Source organism: Ammodytes marinus (assembly GCF_949987685.1).
Source record: "Ammodytes marinus genome assembly, chromosome: 13".
Lineage (NCBI taxonomy): Eukaryota > Metazoa > Chordata > Actinopteri > Uranoscopiformes > Ammodytidae > Ammodytes > Ammodytes marinus.
In genome coordinates, this window is record NC_137217.1 from 27,800,903 (window position 1) to 27,818,554 (window position 17,652).

At 40.6% G+C, this 17,652-nt stretch overlaps 1 protein-coding gene across 1 annotated transcript in view; it reads right to left on the reverse strand.

Annotated features, from left to right (window-relative positions):
* ntrk1 (neurotrophic tyrosine kinase, receptor, type 1) overlaps positions 1–3,802 on the reverse strand; it is a gene marked incomplete at both ends in the record, with an annotated part of 31,061 nt that extends 27,259 nt beyond the window's left edge. The window contains one exon of the mRNA XM_080039070.1: positions 3,606–3,802. Coding sequence (XP_079895196.1) covers positions 3,606–3,802 — 197 coding nt within the window. The remainder of the gene's footprint in view (positions 1–3,605) is intronic.
* Positions 3,803–17,652: the final 13,850 nt, after the last annotated feature.

The window sequence follows — 17,652 nt, forward strand, 5'->3', positions numbered from 1 at the left end:
GAATGTGCTAATTCTATTCCTTTAAAAACAACGTTGCATAACAGCAAAGGCATAATAACATTGTACATTATTGTACATTGGGTGTGTTGCACATTTCGCTAAGCAGAGCAAAATGTGCCATCATTTCAAGAGTTTGAGGTAAACAGAAACACATTGACTAACGAGGAGACCCTTGTTTTTTCGCTCTGCAATGTGAATATGCTTTCAATTGTTTGTTTTCTAGAAACAAAACCACACATTCAAAAGTTAAAATTGTAATACTAATTGTTTAGTCATTAATATTGATTTATGGATGCGACATATTTTAAAGTTTTAAGGCTTTCGTTAGAAGCTGTTGTTAAATGAACCTTTGAGTTGACCTACGGTGAAGGGGAGCTTTTACAGCACATTTTGTTCAGACACCACAGCAGGTGCTGAAGACAGCAGACATCTGATTCTGGTTCTTAGTGGATCATGTGACACATTAGGGCTACCACATTTTTAATGGTTTCTGTGTCCTGTTCTCTTGGGGGGAAAAAAGTATCAACTGTTGCTTCTGATATGCTGCTATTTCTGGTTCCAGAGAAGTGTACAGTAATGATGATGATTAACCACTAAACCCGAACAAAGATTTCCTCTGTGCAATCTTATCTGTAAAGTAACGAGTAACCTGAAAACTGTGGAAAAAAAATTAGTAGCATAAAAAGTGAAGCATTTACCTCTAAATGTAGGAAGTAGAAGAATAAAGTGGCACTGTAGATGGATACAGTACTGTTTAAATAATCAATGGGCATATACCAATTCATTGAATATAGATTATCCCCACCCCCCCCATGGTATTATGGTCTATGGTCTATTATGCCAAACAATACCTACATATCGTAATTTCTTGTTGATGACAGCCACTTTCAGCATGTGGCATTGTTTCAACCGTCCAGTTCTCTGTTTGTCAGCTGCAACACACAAACCTTTTCTATTCATGTCTGATTGACCCACACAGCAATAATGTGATTACAGGGCAGGTGGGCCCAGGATCACCCATCGCCCTTACTTATTGGATTGAGCCAAGTGGGTTGTATATCATCTATTGTTCCCCGGGTGGGGGCATTGACTGGCAATTCACAAAATTGAATTTATAACTCAGCGCATGATGAATTTCAGCCCCTGTTCCACACACACAGTTAATGGCCCCTTGTTTGTTCGGGCGTATCGGCCTGTATTCCCTTGCACTGCCAATACGGCAAAGTGTTGTTGTTTGCCGGCATGTAGAGCAGCACTGCACAGGCTACTGAAGCTCCAGTATTGATTAAACGTTTTAGGGAGAATGTCAAGCCTCACCCTGAGCACTGCGAAGCGTGTTTAGCTGCAGGTACAAGGAACTACCTCCGAGGTATTGAGGGAGAGAGAGAGAGGGGGGAGGGAAACAGTAGCAGAGAGGGGTATAGGCGAATAGAGGCAGAAAGCGGCAGTAAATTGACTTGCTCCACTGAAATAGCATTTCACAAATGTAGTTCCTTCTTAACAAATGCTAATTGCTGGAATCCGGGGACCGGAACAAAGAGAGAAACAGCGTGGTGGTGCAGAGAGTGACATTTACTTTTCCATGTCGAAGCTGATGGTGGGTTGCATAATAATACAGCAGCTCTATTTAAATCACAGGTGGTCAGTTTCCACTTCTTTTTTCCTCGCAAAGTTTCAAAAAGCCAATGTGAAATAACAGTCATCTGGTGCAGACGTGCCGTAGCTGAGTGGGGAGGCTCACTTCATCTGCAGCAATGACTCAGATTGGGCTTTCTTCAAATACATTCTGCCTGTCCGTCAAAGTGTGATAATCAAAAGTGTGACGTGTATGGCTGTAAAGAACTACCTAAAACTAGCCTCCGAAGCACAGCATCAAGTCAGCATCATCTGCCATCTTTTTCTATCTCATCTATTGAGCAGCAGTTGAAGCACAGCGAGGGGACATGAAATAGGTCAGAACAACCTAGGTGGTGCACCCAGGTCAAGTCAATTTACATTTGAGTATCAAAAATTGAGAAATATTTCCTTTCATGTGGGTTTCAACAATGAATAAAAGCATGGTACCTGCATGAAGCTATGATTGCTTATCCTCAGAACAGTGTTAACATGTACATACACTGTATGTTTTCCTGCAAAAAGCTTACTGGTTTATTGCAGTGGGAGCAGATTTCATTTTGTCACGATTGCCATTACAGTTATCGAACAGTATTTTTGATCAAACATGTCCAGACTCAATCCTGGTCAAACCACAGTCCTGATGAAGCTAACTTCATTTGAGTGTTAAACTCTCCATAAATGATATTTAAATATGCTTACTCTTTCAAAAATTTGACATTGATCAGTTCTTATTTAGTTATAATTATCTATGGTTTTTGAGGAAAAAGTAAGGATTAAAATTCTCATATATTTATATAAAACTTCTAGGCATTAGGTTTTCTTCTACATTAGGTTTAAATAGTTGATTCAATAGTGGATAGTCTCCAGATGAAATCCTTTTTAAATGTTATTAGTTGGGACAAAACAATAGCACCACTGCAGACACCTAAAAGAAGATCCAAACCAAGTTTATTGAACTCTGATAGTTCAAAAATAATGCACTTTTACATACAATTCAGGACACGTTTCCATATCAATGGACACCAATAGTGTTGTTATGAAGTGTTTTTTGAGTCAGGTCATGTGATCAGATCATTTGGAAGGTTTTCAATAGCGCTGAGATCCTTTACCGACCCAGAGGCCAAACTTTAACAGGACATCAGTTCCCGTCACTCTATGCCAGTTAACGTCAGCAGTGATCCATCATTGATTTCCAGCAACCAAAGTGATGAAATTACTGCCATGCTAATGCATCTCAAATAGCAGAAGATTAACATTAAGAACAAACTCTCATCCTTTTTGTGAAAACAGAACGGAATCTGACTTTATAAAAAGACATAAGGTATAAACAAAACCATGCAGACAATATGGGGTTTGTTCCCTGTGATCTCAATACAGTCACTCTCCAATATTTTGCTGTAGTACTTTGGTGAGACATCATCATTATATCTTGCATAACACACTATCGCCAGACCTCCGCTGAGAACAAACTCTGCATGGCAAAACACAAACCAAATAACAAAGAGTTAAAACAATGATTGAAACCAATCAAGACAATACACACAGCCATATCTGTGCCCCAACTTATGAACAACACAAAAAGGAAACCCATCACCACTTAGCGTGCAGAGATGCACTTGCTGTTCTTAGTCAAACCAATGGAAGCAACTTTGTTACACAACCTTGAGTGATACTATCAACCATACCATTGACAGTAGAATAAGTTATCCGATTACTTCCCTCATTCTTCAACATACTTTCTCAAACTATTTCTCAATCGGAAACTCCAAATGTATCAACCGGAAACTAGTCCCCTTTGGCCCATTTAAACCAAAGCTCTTCCACTGAGACACTCCAAACTACTTCAGTGCTTACCCAGAGTGATAATCTGAACACAAACAGTGTCAAATAAAGCTTGGCAAAGCACCAACATCAAGGCATGATGTGTGAGTGCTTCTGATAGACCTAATGGCACATGCAGACTAGAGCAGGTGCCACATCATACTCACATCTCTGTTACGTTCTCACTCTCTTGCGGTGCCAGTGCGGGGATGCTGGTGATTCCGTCGGGCTCCAGGCACTGCAACATGGCGAAAGAGCACCGACAAGCCGACGGGCAGCCTCCCAAGGTGGGCACCGGTGCCAGGCTGAGCAGGGCCAGCAACAGGGGCAAAGCAAGTGCCAGGGCCCGGGGTGCCACGGCCATGCTCACAAAAAAAGAAGAGGATCTTCTCAGCACCAGTAGAGAGAGGTTTGGCAGCTGTAATTGGAGTGAGTGTCTTGTGTGGTTCACCTAATGAAGAGTCAGCGAAGAGAGGGGCGGAGAGCTTTCACACAGTAGCTCTTCTCTGAGCTGTCTGGTACAGACTGGAGATCCCAGCTGGCCAACCAGGTCTGGTGCTGAGCCACAGCTGTACTGAGCAGCAGGAGGGGCACACAGGCAGGCAGGCAAGGCAAGGCAAGGCAAGGGGCCTCTGGGGACATGGTGGTAGTGGGCTGCAGCCTCTCTCTTTCTTTCTTTCTCCCTCTCTTCTCCTCTCCTCCACCATGAAGGGAGGGGCACGATAGCAAGGGCCAGAGTCACCAGACACCTCGGAGAAGTGAGAGAGAGAGGGAGGGAGGGGGGTTGGGGTGAAGGGTGTGTGTTGATGATGATGAGAGCAGGAGATGGGCGATGGTGATGTAGATCTAACCCCCCCTCCCCCCTTCCAAGGGTGTCCCGCCGCCAGCAGCTCCAGTGGAGAACAGAGTCAAGTAGTCAGGACTCTTCTGGTTGCCTGGATGCATGCAGTAGTGCTCTTCTCATACTCGCACTAAAACAACAGCAACGTCCTGCTGCAGGGATGGATCCCTCTGTTATGGGAGAATTGATTGTTGGGAGGTTCCGTGATTGTTGAGACTTTAGGAGGTCAGTGAGTGGATTGAATGGAGTGTGGGGAGGGGTCGGGGGCCCGGGGCATGCTATGTGCAATAAGCAGTGAAATAAGCATTAAATTCCAGCAGGATTTCATTATAGGAAATGAAAGCAAAGTACCATGGTCTGAGTTTGTTGTATTTCATCACACATTCAGTGTTTTAAGCGATGTGTAGCTTAAACAACATTTTGTGGGTAATATAGATGCCAGGTTATGACAAGGAAGAAATATCTCGTTCTGCTGCATTTCTGTGTACTTTACAAGTGAAATGCCAAATATGTGCAGTACTCTTTTAAGTCAGTGAAAGGGAAGTTGGAGTGTCTCAACAGAGTTGCACAATCATGGTTCAGTTGGGTTAAATGTTTTGATTTGAAGAGGAGTTGTAACATAGCCTGGCTCCGCCCGCCTACCTACTTCCGCCCAAATTTCATTTTCCCTTCAGTAGTCAGTCTGGTGGTGGGGCGTATTAGTGAGATTTTTCCGAACAGATTTCTGAGTATCCAATCAGCGAACAGAGGAAGTGGCTGAGAACGATGAGGGTCGAAGTCGCGCTCCAGTTTCAGTTGAATGCTGCGTTCCCTTACACTCGGAACTCGGAAACTTCCGACTTGTTAGTTCCGAGTTCCGACCTGTCTGTGTTCCAGTGCATCTGCTCGGGAAAGTATGGACGCCTACAACCTTTCTCATCCAAATAACTAAACGTTAGGCTCTAGCAAGTTACCGTTGCCAGGTACCGGTAGATCCATAGACTATAATATGTAGTGAAGTCGGAAATGTCCGAGTTCCCTGAACGCACCGTCAACAGCCGGCTCACGACCAAACGTTATGCGATTGGTTGGATAATCCAGAGTGGCACTGCGCAGATCCAATAGTTTTAAACTTCAACAGACACCCGCCTCCAAGTGAGTGAACGTTTGCCAATTACAGCACTTCCAGACCTCCTGTACAAATGAAATGAAGTACGATGGTCTGGTAGCACCAGGCTAGTTGTAACAGGCAGTGATATCACCAATATCAACTCCTGGCAGACTCTTAATGCCTGCAAAGCACAAGTCAATTGAGAGATGAAGATAGTAAAATGTATTGGTAGGCTTTTGGTCTCAACTGTCCTTGATGAAAAAAACAATAGTAAAACTGTCTTCAGAAATCAGCCTAATCAATCGTTTATACTTGCTAGTCAACTAACTTACATCCAAACATTTGCCAATACACGCTTCATGAACATTTCCACAAAAATAACACCTTGCTAATCAGATTTTGAAAACTTTTCTGGATTACAGTTTCATCGATTTAATAGCTTGTTTTGTCTGATTGACATCCCTAAACCCAGAGAAACATACAATCTGTGCATTACAGAAGCCGAAAACCCTATAACTTGTCGAGGAGACAACAGAAAAACAGATGTCGGAAAGAGATTTGAATTACTAAATCTAAGTAAGAAATAAGTGTGATCACTTTCATATAAGCAGAACGAAAATATGCGATTTGTTCTCTGATTGTATTACAATACCAAGTTTGAGTATGTGAAATCAAATGAGGAAAATATTGATTTGATTAATGTAGGAGCAAGGATTTATGATAATAAGCACTTGTTCAGATTAAGATAGTATCCCCATGCCTAAGAAAATGACAAGTAAAACGTGATTAAAAGAGAAGGGATGATTTAATAAATCAGCAAAAAAAAATGTTGCGGCTTGATATGTCTTGGGAGTATGACCTTAACTAATAGACCTTACAGGAATTTGGATCTTTATTGTCGCGTATCCTCTATTTGTAGTGCACTGTTGATCTGTAGCACCAGGTTGACCTCTTGCTCGCCAGTTACCTAATGGAGAACTACCATATGGGGATGCTGAAAAAGGATATTAGAGCCGAGATAAGATAAGCTCTGTTGGTCCTCAAGATAGGCAGATACCAGACCTATAAAAGAGAACGTAGCATGGGAAGGCTGCTAGAAAACACCAAGCCTAGAGCAAGGGTTCAGGGTTCAATGATTGTAGTTTAACCCCAGTCCTCTGTGAAAGTTACTATTACTGATAATGGAGACTTTTTGCGTTCTTACTTACTTATTCTTCAAAACTCAAGAAGGTTGTGTAAGATTGCAATAGTCAAGAAGCATTTGCATTTATAAAACTTGACTTATATTATTGCTTTGCTTAGGGATGTTCAAGCACAAACAGCAAGTTCCACAGATCAAATTCTATCAAAGCCAATCGGTAGAGTAGCCTATTGTTGCTAGCTGCTGTGGGACAGTAGGAGTCACTTTGTTAACCTGTATACAGATCTTAGGCTGTGTATAAACATCGTGAGCAGATATTCACTGATTTTGGCAAAAGTAATTTCAAAACCCAGAATCGCTTACTGTGGATGAATCTTCTCCTCACCAGTCTCTGAAAGTTACTCAATAAGAATATCTGCAGGCTAACCTTACCCACCTAAATAAAATGTTTGGCTTTTTTTCTTAAACAGCCAAATTAAAAAATGCATGCAAGCAGGTGAACTCTACATAGCATCACTGATAGACCCTCTAATCCTGTAACTGCTAACATTAACTTGCTGCAGAGCCTTAAGGCCCATAACATATATGTTCTTTATGTGAGTGAACCCAGTTTTTCTTCCCATGGGACACATACTGTGCCCCACCCCCATTCCTTTTAGTCCCTCTGCACATGAGTAGGGTCATAGTGTCCCGACCACAATTACTGGCCATAAGCTGAATAGCCATTTTTTGCTGCAGTCGTCAGGATTATCTGGTGGCTTAATTACTCTTCCTTTTACGCCCCCTTTTTTCTTGGTCTTAGCTCAGCAAATAGTGCAGAGGGACAAGAGCTTATTCGCAGGAAACATGTATGAGAGCTCAGGCACACCAGTTAAAAGATGAAACACTCAACGGGAAGCATTTGCTGGGAGGTGTAATTAAAAACATACACCATAACCATGCAAGACAAACAGATGCAAATGGGTTCTTGTAGGCAGGTTGCAATAAACATTAGCTTGATATACTGTCAGTTTGTGTTCTTACAACCCCTTCCTCTAATTGCCCTGCTTTATTTATAAGTCTACTACGGTGTTGTAGGCTATGCATACAAATGATGTGAAGATCTGGACAGATTGTTTGCACTGATGCTGTGGCACACTTGCTAGCATAATGAGAAGAGTCAACAGCAGACATTTCAAACATACTCAGTATCTCTTATAAACACTTTCTTAAATCTTTCTTTCACTTAAGCGATGCTAGAAGGTTGGCTTCCAAAGAAAGGATTACTATACAATCTTCGAAGGACATTAATATTTTCCAGATTATGTAGGCCTATCTGATAGTTTTTAGTCATCCACTTACTTCTTTTCTAACACCATCATTTGGTCAAAAGTTTAAGTTGTCCTGTGTTTTCTTTATAATCAAATACCTTTGAAACTAATGACATTCTTCGGTTACATATTTGTGTTGCTTATTAGCTTATCCTATCTTAATTTATATACATTTTCTGGAAAAAAAACGTTTATCACTGGAGCCAGCTTATTTGCTATAACGAGTCTCCATCATAAATCCAGTAAACACAATAAGTCCTTGTGAACAATAACCAATCAAGTCATTTACATATACAGACCACACACATCATCAGCTTCCTGCAGAGGTCCTCTTTAACATCATAAAGATGACAACAATAACAATAAAACATCAATTGAAAATGTGCCTGTTCTAAAACAATAGATGAAAACGAGACATGATGCGAAGAGTTATGAATAACACTTGACTAAAATAAAGTTTTCTATTCCTTTTATTTATTTATTTATTTATTTATTCAGAGACCACTGCATGTGGCATGATGGCATTCTGCCTTTCGCCTCCCGATTTCCATATTCAAACAACACTGCCAGTTTAACAAATTTGATCAATCAATTTACAGACAATCTAATTTCCTGCTACCAGCCATGTGACAGTTGTAAACCTCACATCATTTGGTCATAGTGGACATTTGACGGATAATGATGGCCTAATTTCTCTGTGGGTATTTAATTTGATTACTGTTTTGATGCATTATGGTGATTGATGGTCACAGAAGGGGTTAATTGCGACACTTGGCTTTTAAATCAATCTCCGCCTGTCACGTCAAAGATAAAACGGACTCCACACAGGGAACGGACACAGCCGCAGTTGCATCCTGAATTATAGACTTTACCGTGTAACCAACATGGTTACCAGCCCTATCTCTACCATGTATCCCCCTAACTTCCTCTCTCTCTCTCTCTCTCTCTCTCTCGCACACGCACACGCACACACACACACACACACACACACACACACACCCATACACACCCATACACACCCATGTGTATGTACTGTATATCCTCATGAAATCATACACAGAGATGAAAGGATAAGGCAACAAAGACCAAAGCCAACCATGAATTGAATCCGTGTACAAGTGTTTTCTGTGAAGCCTGAAAAAAGGTATTCCTTCCTCTGTGCCATTCAACTCCATTGTTGTCCAAATGTTTTTTTTTAAACATGTCAGTGTGCACGTCATTGCACTGGTGGACCTGTTCCTTCACAATGAATGTGGGCATGTCTGCTAACATTAACTTTCTCTAGCACCGACAGCAGGATGACATTTTAGTTTTTTGGCAAACTTTCCAATAACTACTGAATGACATTCTGTACAGAAATTGAAGGTTCTTGGTGGATAAATCCTAATGGTTTTGGTGGTCCCCTGACTTTCCCTCTAGCACCTCCACCAAGTCACATTGTTTTACTCCACTCCTGTGAAGTACCTCCACATCTACTTGATGGATCAGGCCAGGTGGTGTACATTCATGGTCCCAAAATGATGTCTATCTAATGACATTGATAATCTCATTACCTTTTCTCTAGTACCAGGATCAGGTCATGTTGTTTATGACCTTATAATATTTCTAGAAGGCAATTGCATTCCCATCAGCCAAGTTTGTCAACTCAGTTTTTACAGACATTTCTGTATTGAGGCAATTTTTCGGAATTAATATTAGATGATGAACAAATGCAGTTTCAATGACACCTTTCACTGACTGTGCATTGCTTTTCAATCAACACTGGTCAAAAGGTAAACTTGAGCTATATTGCTTCTTTCTATTTTCCTCCGATTGAAGGAAATATATTTTAATGTAACCTGTTCTGTGGGAAATAGCAAGGCAGCACCTATACGCTAAAGATTGTTCTTAAGTAGCAAGAAGAGATCGTCTTAATTGCCTTTTATGAATGCCTACAGAAAGTCCAGAGACATTTACCAGGGAATTCATTTTCATCCTAACATGATAAAAAAAGACACTTTGTCTTAGTACGTATGGCACAGATATTCAGCACATAGGAGCATTGAGAGCACAGAGCACATGAAGGGGGTTTAACACGGAAAGATGAGTCAAGACAACGTGCACTTTTGTCAGGCCCTTAAGCAATAATCAATCAATTTAATTCTGTATGCCCAGCATCGAAGAGGGAGAGAGAGGGAGAGAGGGAGAGAGGGAGAGAGAAAGAAAACATGACAAGAGAATGAGCCGGTGAGTAAAAGCCCTTTTGGACCAAGTACAAGGAAAGGCTCTTACACTTTAAGTGGTAAATCCATGTAGCTGCCGTGTTTGTGTGTTGCTTCTGGCTGCCGTTCACTTTCTGTGCATTGGCTCATGTGTACATTGCGCTGATATGATGGCTTATTATGTTACACATGCTTTTTAGGATGAATTTTAAGTATGTGTTTCAAATGAAACCATTTCATATATTTGGTAGCCCAAACTTCGACCATGAATATCAAAGAAACAAACTAGATTTCAAAATGAATAGTGAACTATCAATTGGATGATCACAAAATTGTAATTTTTTTACAGTGTTAACTTTTCATATTTTCAAGTTCCCTCATTAAATCTGAAGGTCCATTTAGTAGCTGTTTAAGACCTCTTCAGTTTAACCTCATTTCGCATTTGGCCTGTTGTCAAGCCTGTCAGCACTCTTGAACCCACTGTGGATCCCTGGACTGATCAACAGGTTTGAATTTTCTATTTGTAATTACGTATAAGCACATTAATTAGTAATCAGTAATGACCCTGTGTAAACTGGTCTTGAAGTTTTTTTTGTATTATTAATTTAATTATTCTTAATTAATTATTATTAATTAATTATCTAAGCTGCATTGAAAGGCCTGCATCCCTGATTAATAATGTGCACTTATGTCTTGAATATGATCTGTCCTCCGTGTTCTTTCGTAAAATATTTCTCTAACTACAAGTATACTCAACCCTTTACTTGAGTATTATTTGGGATTCCACTGTCATTCACTGTCACTCGAATGTCTGTGACCTCCTTAACTCGATAATTGCACCAGGATGAGGTACGTCTCAATTTAATGATTTCCTTCGGATAAGCAGGGCAATTAGCTCTTTATACCTCATCTGATCAAAATGGAGGATAAATATTAAATCTATATATGTCCAGATCCATGTAACTTGTTCTTAGTTTAATAAAATGTAGGTTTTCTTTTCGATCAGTTTTTGAGAGACACGGGTACATACATACAGTACACCTTGACTTTTAGTTGACACCACTAAGAGATTCTCCATAGTGGTTTCATTTCAACACTTTCTCTAGGAGCCACATGAACACAACATTGGTTTTAACTTCCCCATCTCTTCACAAGGTGTGTTCAAAAGACCACAGGCCTGAACATCTTTAATTCTACTTATGAGGAACAGTTTCTCAACAGTTTTTTTTTTTTTTTTGCAACCTAATTTGTACTCTTACAACTGTGAAATGTTTAGTTCAAATCAATGGCAAGGTTATACAAAATAAGTGAAAATAGATGTAGCTATTGAATATAAAACTAACCGTCCAGGAACACTCAGTATGACCTATCCCTGGTCATGTTAGCGCCCATACGCACATGTCCTCTGTGTCTTATCAGACAAGGTGACGTTTGGTACACGCTGATTGAACAAGATACAGAGATGGGACTGTGTGTAAGCCATCACATGCTACATTGTCTTTATCTTTACAGATCTGGACATTAAAGCCCCAAAACCAACCAATCCCCTCATCAGACAAAATCCTCTCCTCCTCGATCGATACACCACCGAGCAAAAACAACGGTGTTGGGTGTAGCCGTCTCAAATTCTTCGCCACTTGTACTCTAGCCTTTTTTTTTTACATCACCCGACCCTGGCCCGTCTTATGTTCCATTTGCATCTGCGGCAGGATCATCAACACCCCAGCCAGTAATGCCAAGACCACCAGTGTGTGTGTGTGTGTGTGTGTGTTTGTGTGTGTGTGTGTGTGTGTGTGTGTGTGTGTGTGTGTGTGTGTGTGTGTGTGTGTGTGTGTGTGTGTGTGTGTGTGTGTGTGTGTGTGTGTGTGTGTGACTGAGTCCCTTATATGTTCTCAACAACTGTGTGTAGGTTTTTTTTCCTGTCATGTATTGTCATAGACTGTACATGCTGTATGTGTGTGTGCATCAATCTTTTCTTATGACCACGCATGGAAGTGTGTGTTTATGCATATAACTGGGGTAAACCCTCAAGTAGGCTGTGTGTGTGTGTGTGTGTGTGTGTGTGTGTGTGTGTGTGTGTGTGTGTGTGTGTGTGTGTGTGTGTGTGTGTGTGTGTAACCGGATCAGCTCGTCTCAGCCTCTCATTAGTAGCCCGGGCTGTGGACACCAGAGGCTCCGAGAGGCTCATGCAGATGAGTAGAAACCTGAGGATCTGTGGTGGGAGCTGGGGGAGGCCAGACAGCAGCAGTTAGCTCAGGAGCTAATGAACGACAACAACGTCTCTCCTCTTTATTCTCTCTTTCCTCTGGACATTTATCTGTCTGTGTTGCTGCTGTCCATCTTTACTCCTCCTGTGTGTACTCAGTCTCTGCTTGTGTTCTCCTCTCAAAATAAAATACAACATGGAGACCCTTCTTTTTTGATTTTACCCCAAGACAACTCAATAGACCATTCGCTCAGCCTAGCCCAGCCTAATTGTTGTTGCTACCAATTTTCTGTCAGTCTCGGTGAAGAAAGTAAACACAGATTCAGTTTACATTGTTCACTATGATAATACATCAAATACATATCTAATTGTAACATGGCGTTCAACCTTTACACAAACTGAATTTAAGGGAAAGCATTTTAGCTTTGGTTGAAAGTGAATCAGTCTATAGCATTGGATGGCTATACAGTAGCTGGCTACTGAGCAAGTTAATGTAATTACCTGATGTCAAACCAACCAGCTGGCATCAGGATGGATCCTCAAGTTGTTGACGTCATCAAAAAAACACATGTTGAGAAAGGTTTTCTTTTACATACGGCAAGATCACCCACTTCACCATGTGCACACACATACTGTACAAGCAGACAGTTGAGAAACTTGTTGATCTTGGCACTGTACAATATATTTTCCCCACACAAAAGAGTTATTTCATGACTTATTTATGTATATACAAGTTACATATATACATATATAAGTTTCAAGGACAGCCTCTTTCTAATAGAAACTGGATTGAAAAAGGATGCCCTGTATGGCTCTGCACCTTTCTGCAGTAGTACCGTATGTTTTTCCTATTTCTTACTCTTTACTGTACAGTCTATACTTTCAACACCTCCACTGTCAATTATTCTTTTCACCATAGCGTCAGAAAGAGTCCCCACACCAGGAAAGAGAGAAATCTGGTGGGCAAGGAAAGCAATAACTCCATTTAATAGTGAGAGTTCAATGAGCATACACTACATTCAGCATGTGCTATCTGAGTTCAGATACAAAGAAAGAAAAAAAACCCTGTAATGTTGTGTCAGTCAACCGTACACAGTGGACAGAGACTGTTAAGATTCAGCTCAGCGTTTTGTGTGTATATTTCCCTCTAAGAACATCTACATTTTTTTAAACAATGCAGTTGTACAGTCTTTACCCACACACTATTCAAACTAAAACTGACAATTTCCTATGATCTGAATCCTACTGTCTCAAAACTGTCCACGAGAAAGTATTCATAATATTATTGTATTTTTATTTTATGATTTTTGTAGGAAAATAATTCCATTGCTGAGCAGATTAGACATACCAAATCAACATACATTTTCAAGATAGGAGGGATGGGGCAATCTTCTCTTCTGCTGCCCTACCTTTTCATGTAAACCAGTGAGGCCAGCCATACATACAAATAAAATAAATAAACCTGGTGTAAGTTAAATGCACAACTAAAATGTAAGAATAAAAAAAAAACAGATTGTAGAAGTTCTGCCTTTTTCATCTGCCATTGTTTGACTGTGGCTCCGTCTCCCCCTCCCTCCCAGTAGCCACATCTCCTCCAGCTCATATCCATGTTTATAAAGAGCTGCTCTCCATTATCCTAATTGAAAAATGAGAGTAAAGTGCCACTTTGTTCACAATACATGGCCATAACCTCCCTATTCAGCCCCTTGCACTGCAGTTCACCCTGAGGTAGAAAAGACAACATTTTACTATTCCTACTGACTGACTGGCAAAGTACATTTTAGAGAATTGTTTACTTCCTATGTTTCTGTCTATTTAACATAGGTTACTATTTGTACATGCTTTTTTTTTAAATCTGTTTTATTTTAATATTGAGGTCGAATCTGACAAAAACACATCAACAAAAAAATCCACTCAAACATGCATACAACATACACGTTCACAAAGTGAGGTCCAGATGATTCATCTGACCATAATTATGTTTATGGCTGCCCTCTCATCCACACACACACACACACACACACACACACACACACACACACACACACACACTCACACACACACACACACACACACACACACACACACACACACACACACACACACACACACACACACACACACACACACACACACACACACACATGCACATTAAAAAAGGAGATATGCTGTGACTCATACATGTTCCACATCGAGGTCCACTCATGATAAAGACATTTATGAAATTCGCTGTCTGCAGCTCTGCAGAAACGTCAATAATCCAGTGCGGGAACATAATAACCGCGTACAGCTCTCATTCTGTCGTGCCACGACTTATTAGTGGAAAATAGAGATGCTTCATAACATGAAGCACAGCGGATGGACTGATGGAGGCTGATAGAACAACTGATGGAGCAAAACAACAGTCCCATTTCTTTAAACGTACACATTATGTCACCTTATGGTTGGAACACTCTCTTTGGTTAATGTACATGTTAGCTCATGGCCACATTAACAAGAAAAAGTCCAATTATCTGTGTTGCGTTTGAAGTGTACTGTACGGTTAATGTGTTTTTCTAAGAAATCTTCTTCAACATTTTAAACTCAACAGCTGACTGATTTCACCATTACCATAACTCATACTTTCCAGAGTTCTGTTAGACCTTCATCAGTCAGCATACATGAACTAAAACAGCCACTACTGAGGAAATACAAGGGAAACCAGGTGGTTAGCATTCAATCATAACCATCCCAATTTTCCAAATCTGAATCCACTTTTTGGAGATAGTAAATTACATGTGCAGTGACTTTCTTATCCGGGCAATTATTATTGGTCATTGCAGAATAAGTCACTTTTTCCATTTCCTGTCATTTGCCCATTAGTTTCAGGTAGTGATATATCCATACTACATCAGTGTGCAGAGCAACTGGAGCCGCAGTGGGTTGAAATTGAATTTTTTCCCCCCTCAATTTTTGTAACATTTCTAAAGTGCACTTTGCCTCCACAATGCTGCTGAGAAACTGCATGTGAACTGTATTCTAAGTATTTTTTCTTGCTGGAGATATGCCATCTTTGAACCTTTGGACGCTTTTAAAATGCCATATGAAAGAATCAAAGAAATCAAGACAATGTTTATTATTTCAGAAATATTTGTATTCAGTGTTGACCGCTCAACTATGACACAACTATGCTGATTAAAAAAGCACATACATATGTATTCCAACAGTACACTCATTTTAAAACACATAAATAAAGTAATCTTGATAATTGTTTGAAGCCCATAATTTAATACCTCCAAAATATGTGACTGGTGATATGCATTGCTGTTACTGTAAGTGCTTTTCCATGCTATCCCTTACAAAATTAAATTAATGATGCAAGTTTGTTTTTTGGAGCAATTCATCATTTTAACAAGAGTTAAAAAAGTCAATACAAAGCAGTGCACAACTTGTTCATTTGTAACTGCATTAAAGCAACAGATGTATCAGCAGATTGCCTGTATTTCATTCTAACACTTGTTGGTTTGGAGCTGTCAGGTGAACAAGAGGCTGCTTGGAGAGCGCTGAGTGTCAACTTGGCAGGATCGACCACTGCTCTGTGATCAGAATGTCAGATCAGCTGTTAGCCGCACCAGAAGGAGTCAGAGAAGACCACGCAGAAGACCAGCCACCCGTGTGTGTGTGTGTGTGTGTGTGTGTGTGTGTGTGTGTGTGTGTGTGTGTGTGTGTGTGTGTGTGTGTGTGTGTGTGTGTGTGTGTGAGAGAGAGAGAGAGAGAGAGAGAGAGAGAGAGAGGGCAGCCATAAAAATAATAAGGCATCTGGACCTCACTTTGCGAAAGTGTATGTTGTATGTTTTTTGAGTCTGTTTGTGTGGATGATTTTGTTGATATGTTGTGTTTGTGTCCGTGCGTGCGTGACTGACGACGACACATAATAGATGTTGGCTAGAATGATGAGATGCAAGAGGCAGGTATTGTCAAAACTGCACGTTTAAAATGTTTTATTAAAGCAAAATGGTTAGACTGTGCTTGGTTGGTGGTATACAGTACATGTCAGGTGTATATGAAGCATCAAGACTCAAGTTGAGTGCCTGAACGAACTCGCAGGCTCTGCTCCATTTCATTTAAAACATTTAATTTGACCTGCTATCCTGTAGCATTTTTGTCAGCCATTTCTGACCTCCACAGTACAAGTGGGGCCATTAGCATGTACAAGGCAACAGAAAACTTCACTTTCCACATTTGCATTTGCATGTGAAAAGGTTCGCTGAATTTGGTCTCGGAAGTGCCGTCAAATAGACTTGATTTAAAAGACGCGATTGTCAGGAGGAACAATCAGCGAGGCCGGAGAGTTTGTTCTTTCTGAAGCAGCAAACAGAACATCATGAAAAACATTTGCTATTAGGGAGGAAGACATTGTTTTCTGTCTCTAGCAATTAGAAGTAATCAAACATTTAAGTCTGGATGAAAGTGGTGAACAGACCAACCCACTCTCCAACCATTGCCATCCAGAGAGCCATGAAATGACTGTAGTCTGCCAAGATGAGTGATGGATTATTTTGAAGTAGTGTTATTACTCCTGCACTTACAAATGTATTTAAGACTTTAACAGACATCTGAAAACTGCTTTTAAACACCCTTATCAGCACCATAATTAAGGTTATCCTTACTAGGGTAATTGGAGAGAGACAGACGCTGAGTAGCATGAGTGACTGGATAATGACTTAATAAGTGAGTGTACTGACCAAGAACACAACCAACAGACAACCCTTTGGGCAACATCTTAATTCATCCACCAGACCTCTTTGTTAGCCCCCTGTTCAGATGGAGAGTTGCCCCGTCCTAATGGCGGACAGAGGACGGTCCTGGAAGGAGGCTATAAAGATGCCATTTGGGGCAGGATGGATGGGGACCGGACCGGCAGTAATTACTGTAAATTTATGGCGGATGGTTTCGGTGTCAAAGTTCCACGTAGACATTGAAACATGGGTATAAGGGGATCGGGAAACACACAACTTTTAAATCTGCACTCTCGCAAAAACTCACAAACGCAAAAAATAAGAGTAAGGGTGTTGGGCAGGGTGCTGTAGAGTGGTTTGTACTCTGTCAACCACAAAGTCAACCTAGAGAGTGATTGTCCCCCATCTGTCACATGTGATATCTCAGCTTTTCTTAGTTCATTCTGTGTGTTTTGCGTCATGCAGACATCTGAAACAAATCCCAGAATAGAATTCAGTGGGATCATTAGATCACTCACTTCCAAACAAACTGCCGATGTAAATTACTATATGAGAAGAAGTACAAACTTCCAATCCAATAATCATCAACAACTGACCCAAACTATTGCATATACTGTTTGGAACGTAATGTAGCCTATGCATCTTCAACAGTGGATGTTTTTGAGAAATAATCATTGAAATAAGCACATTTTGGGGGCTCCCTTAGC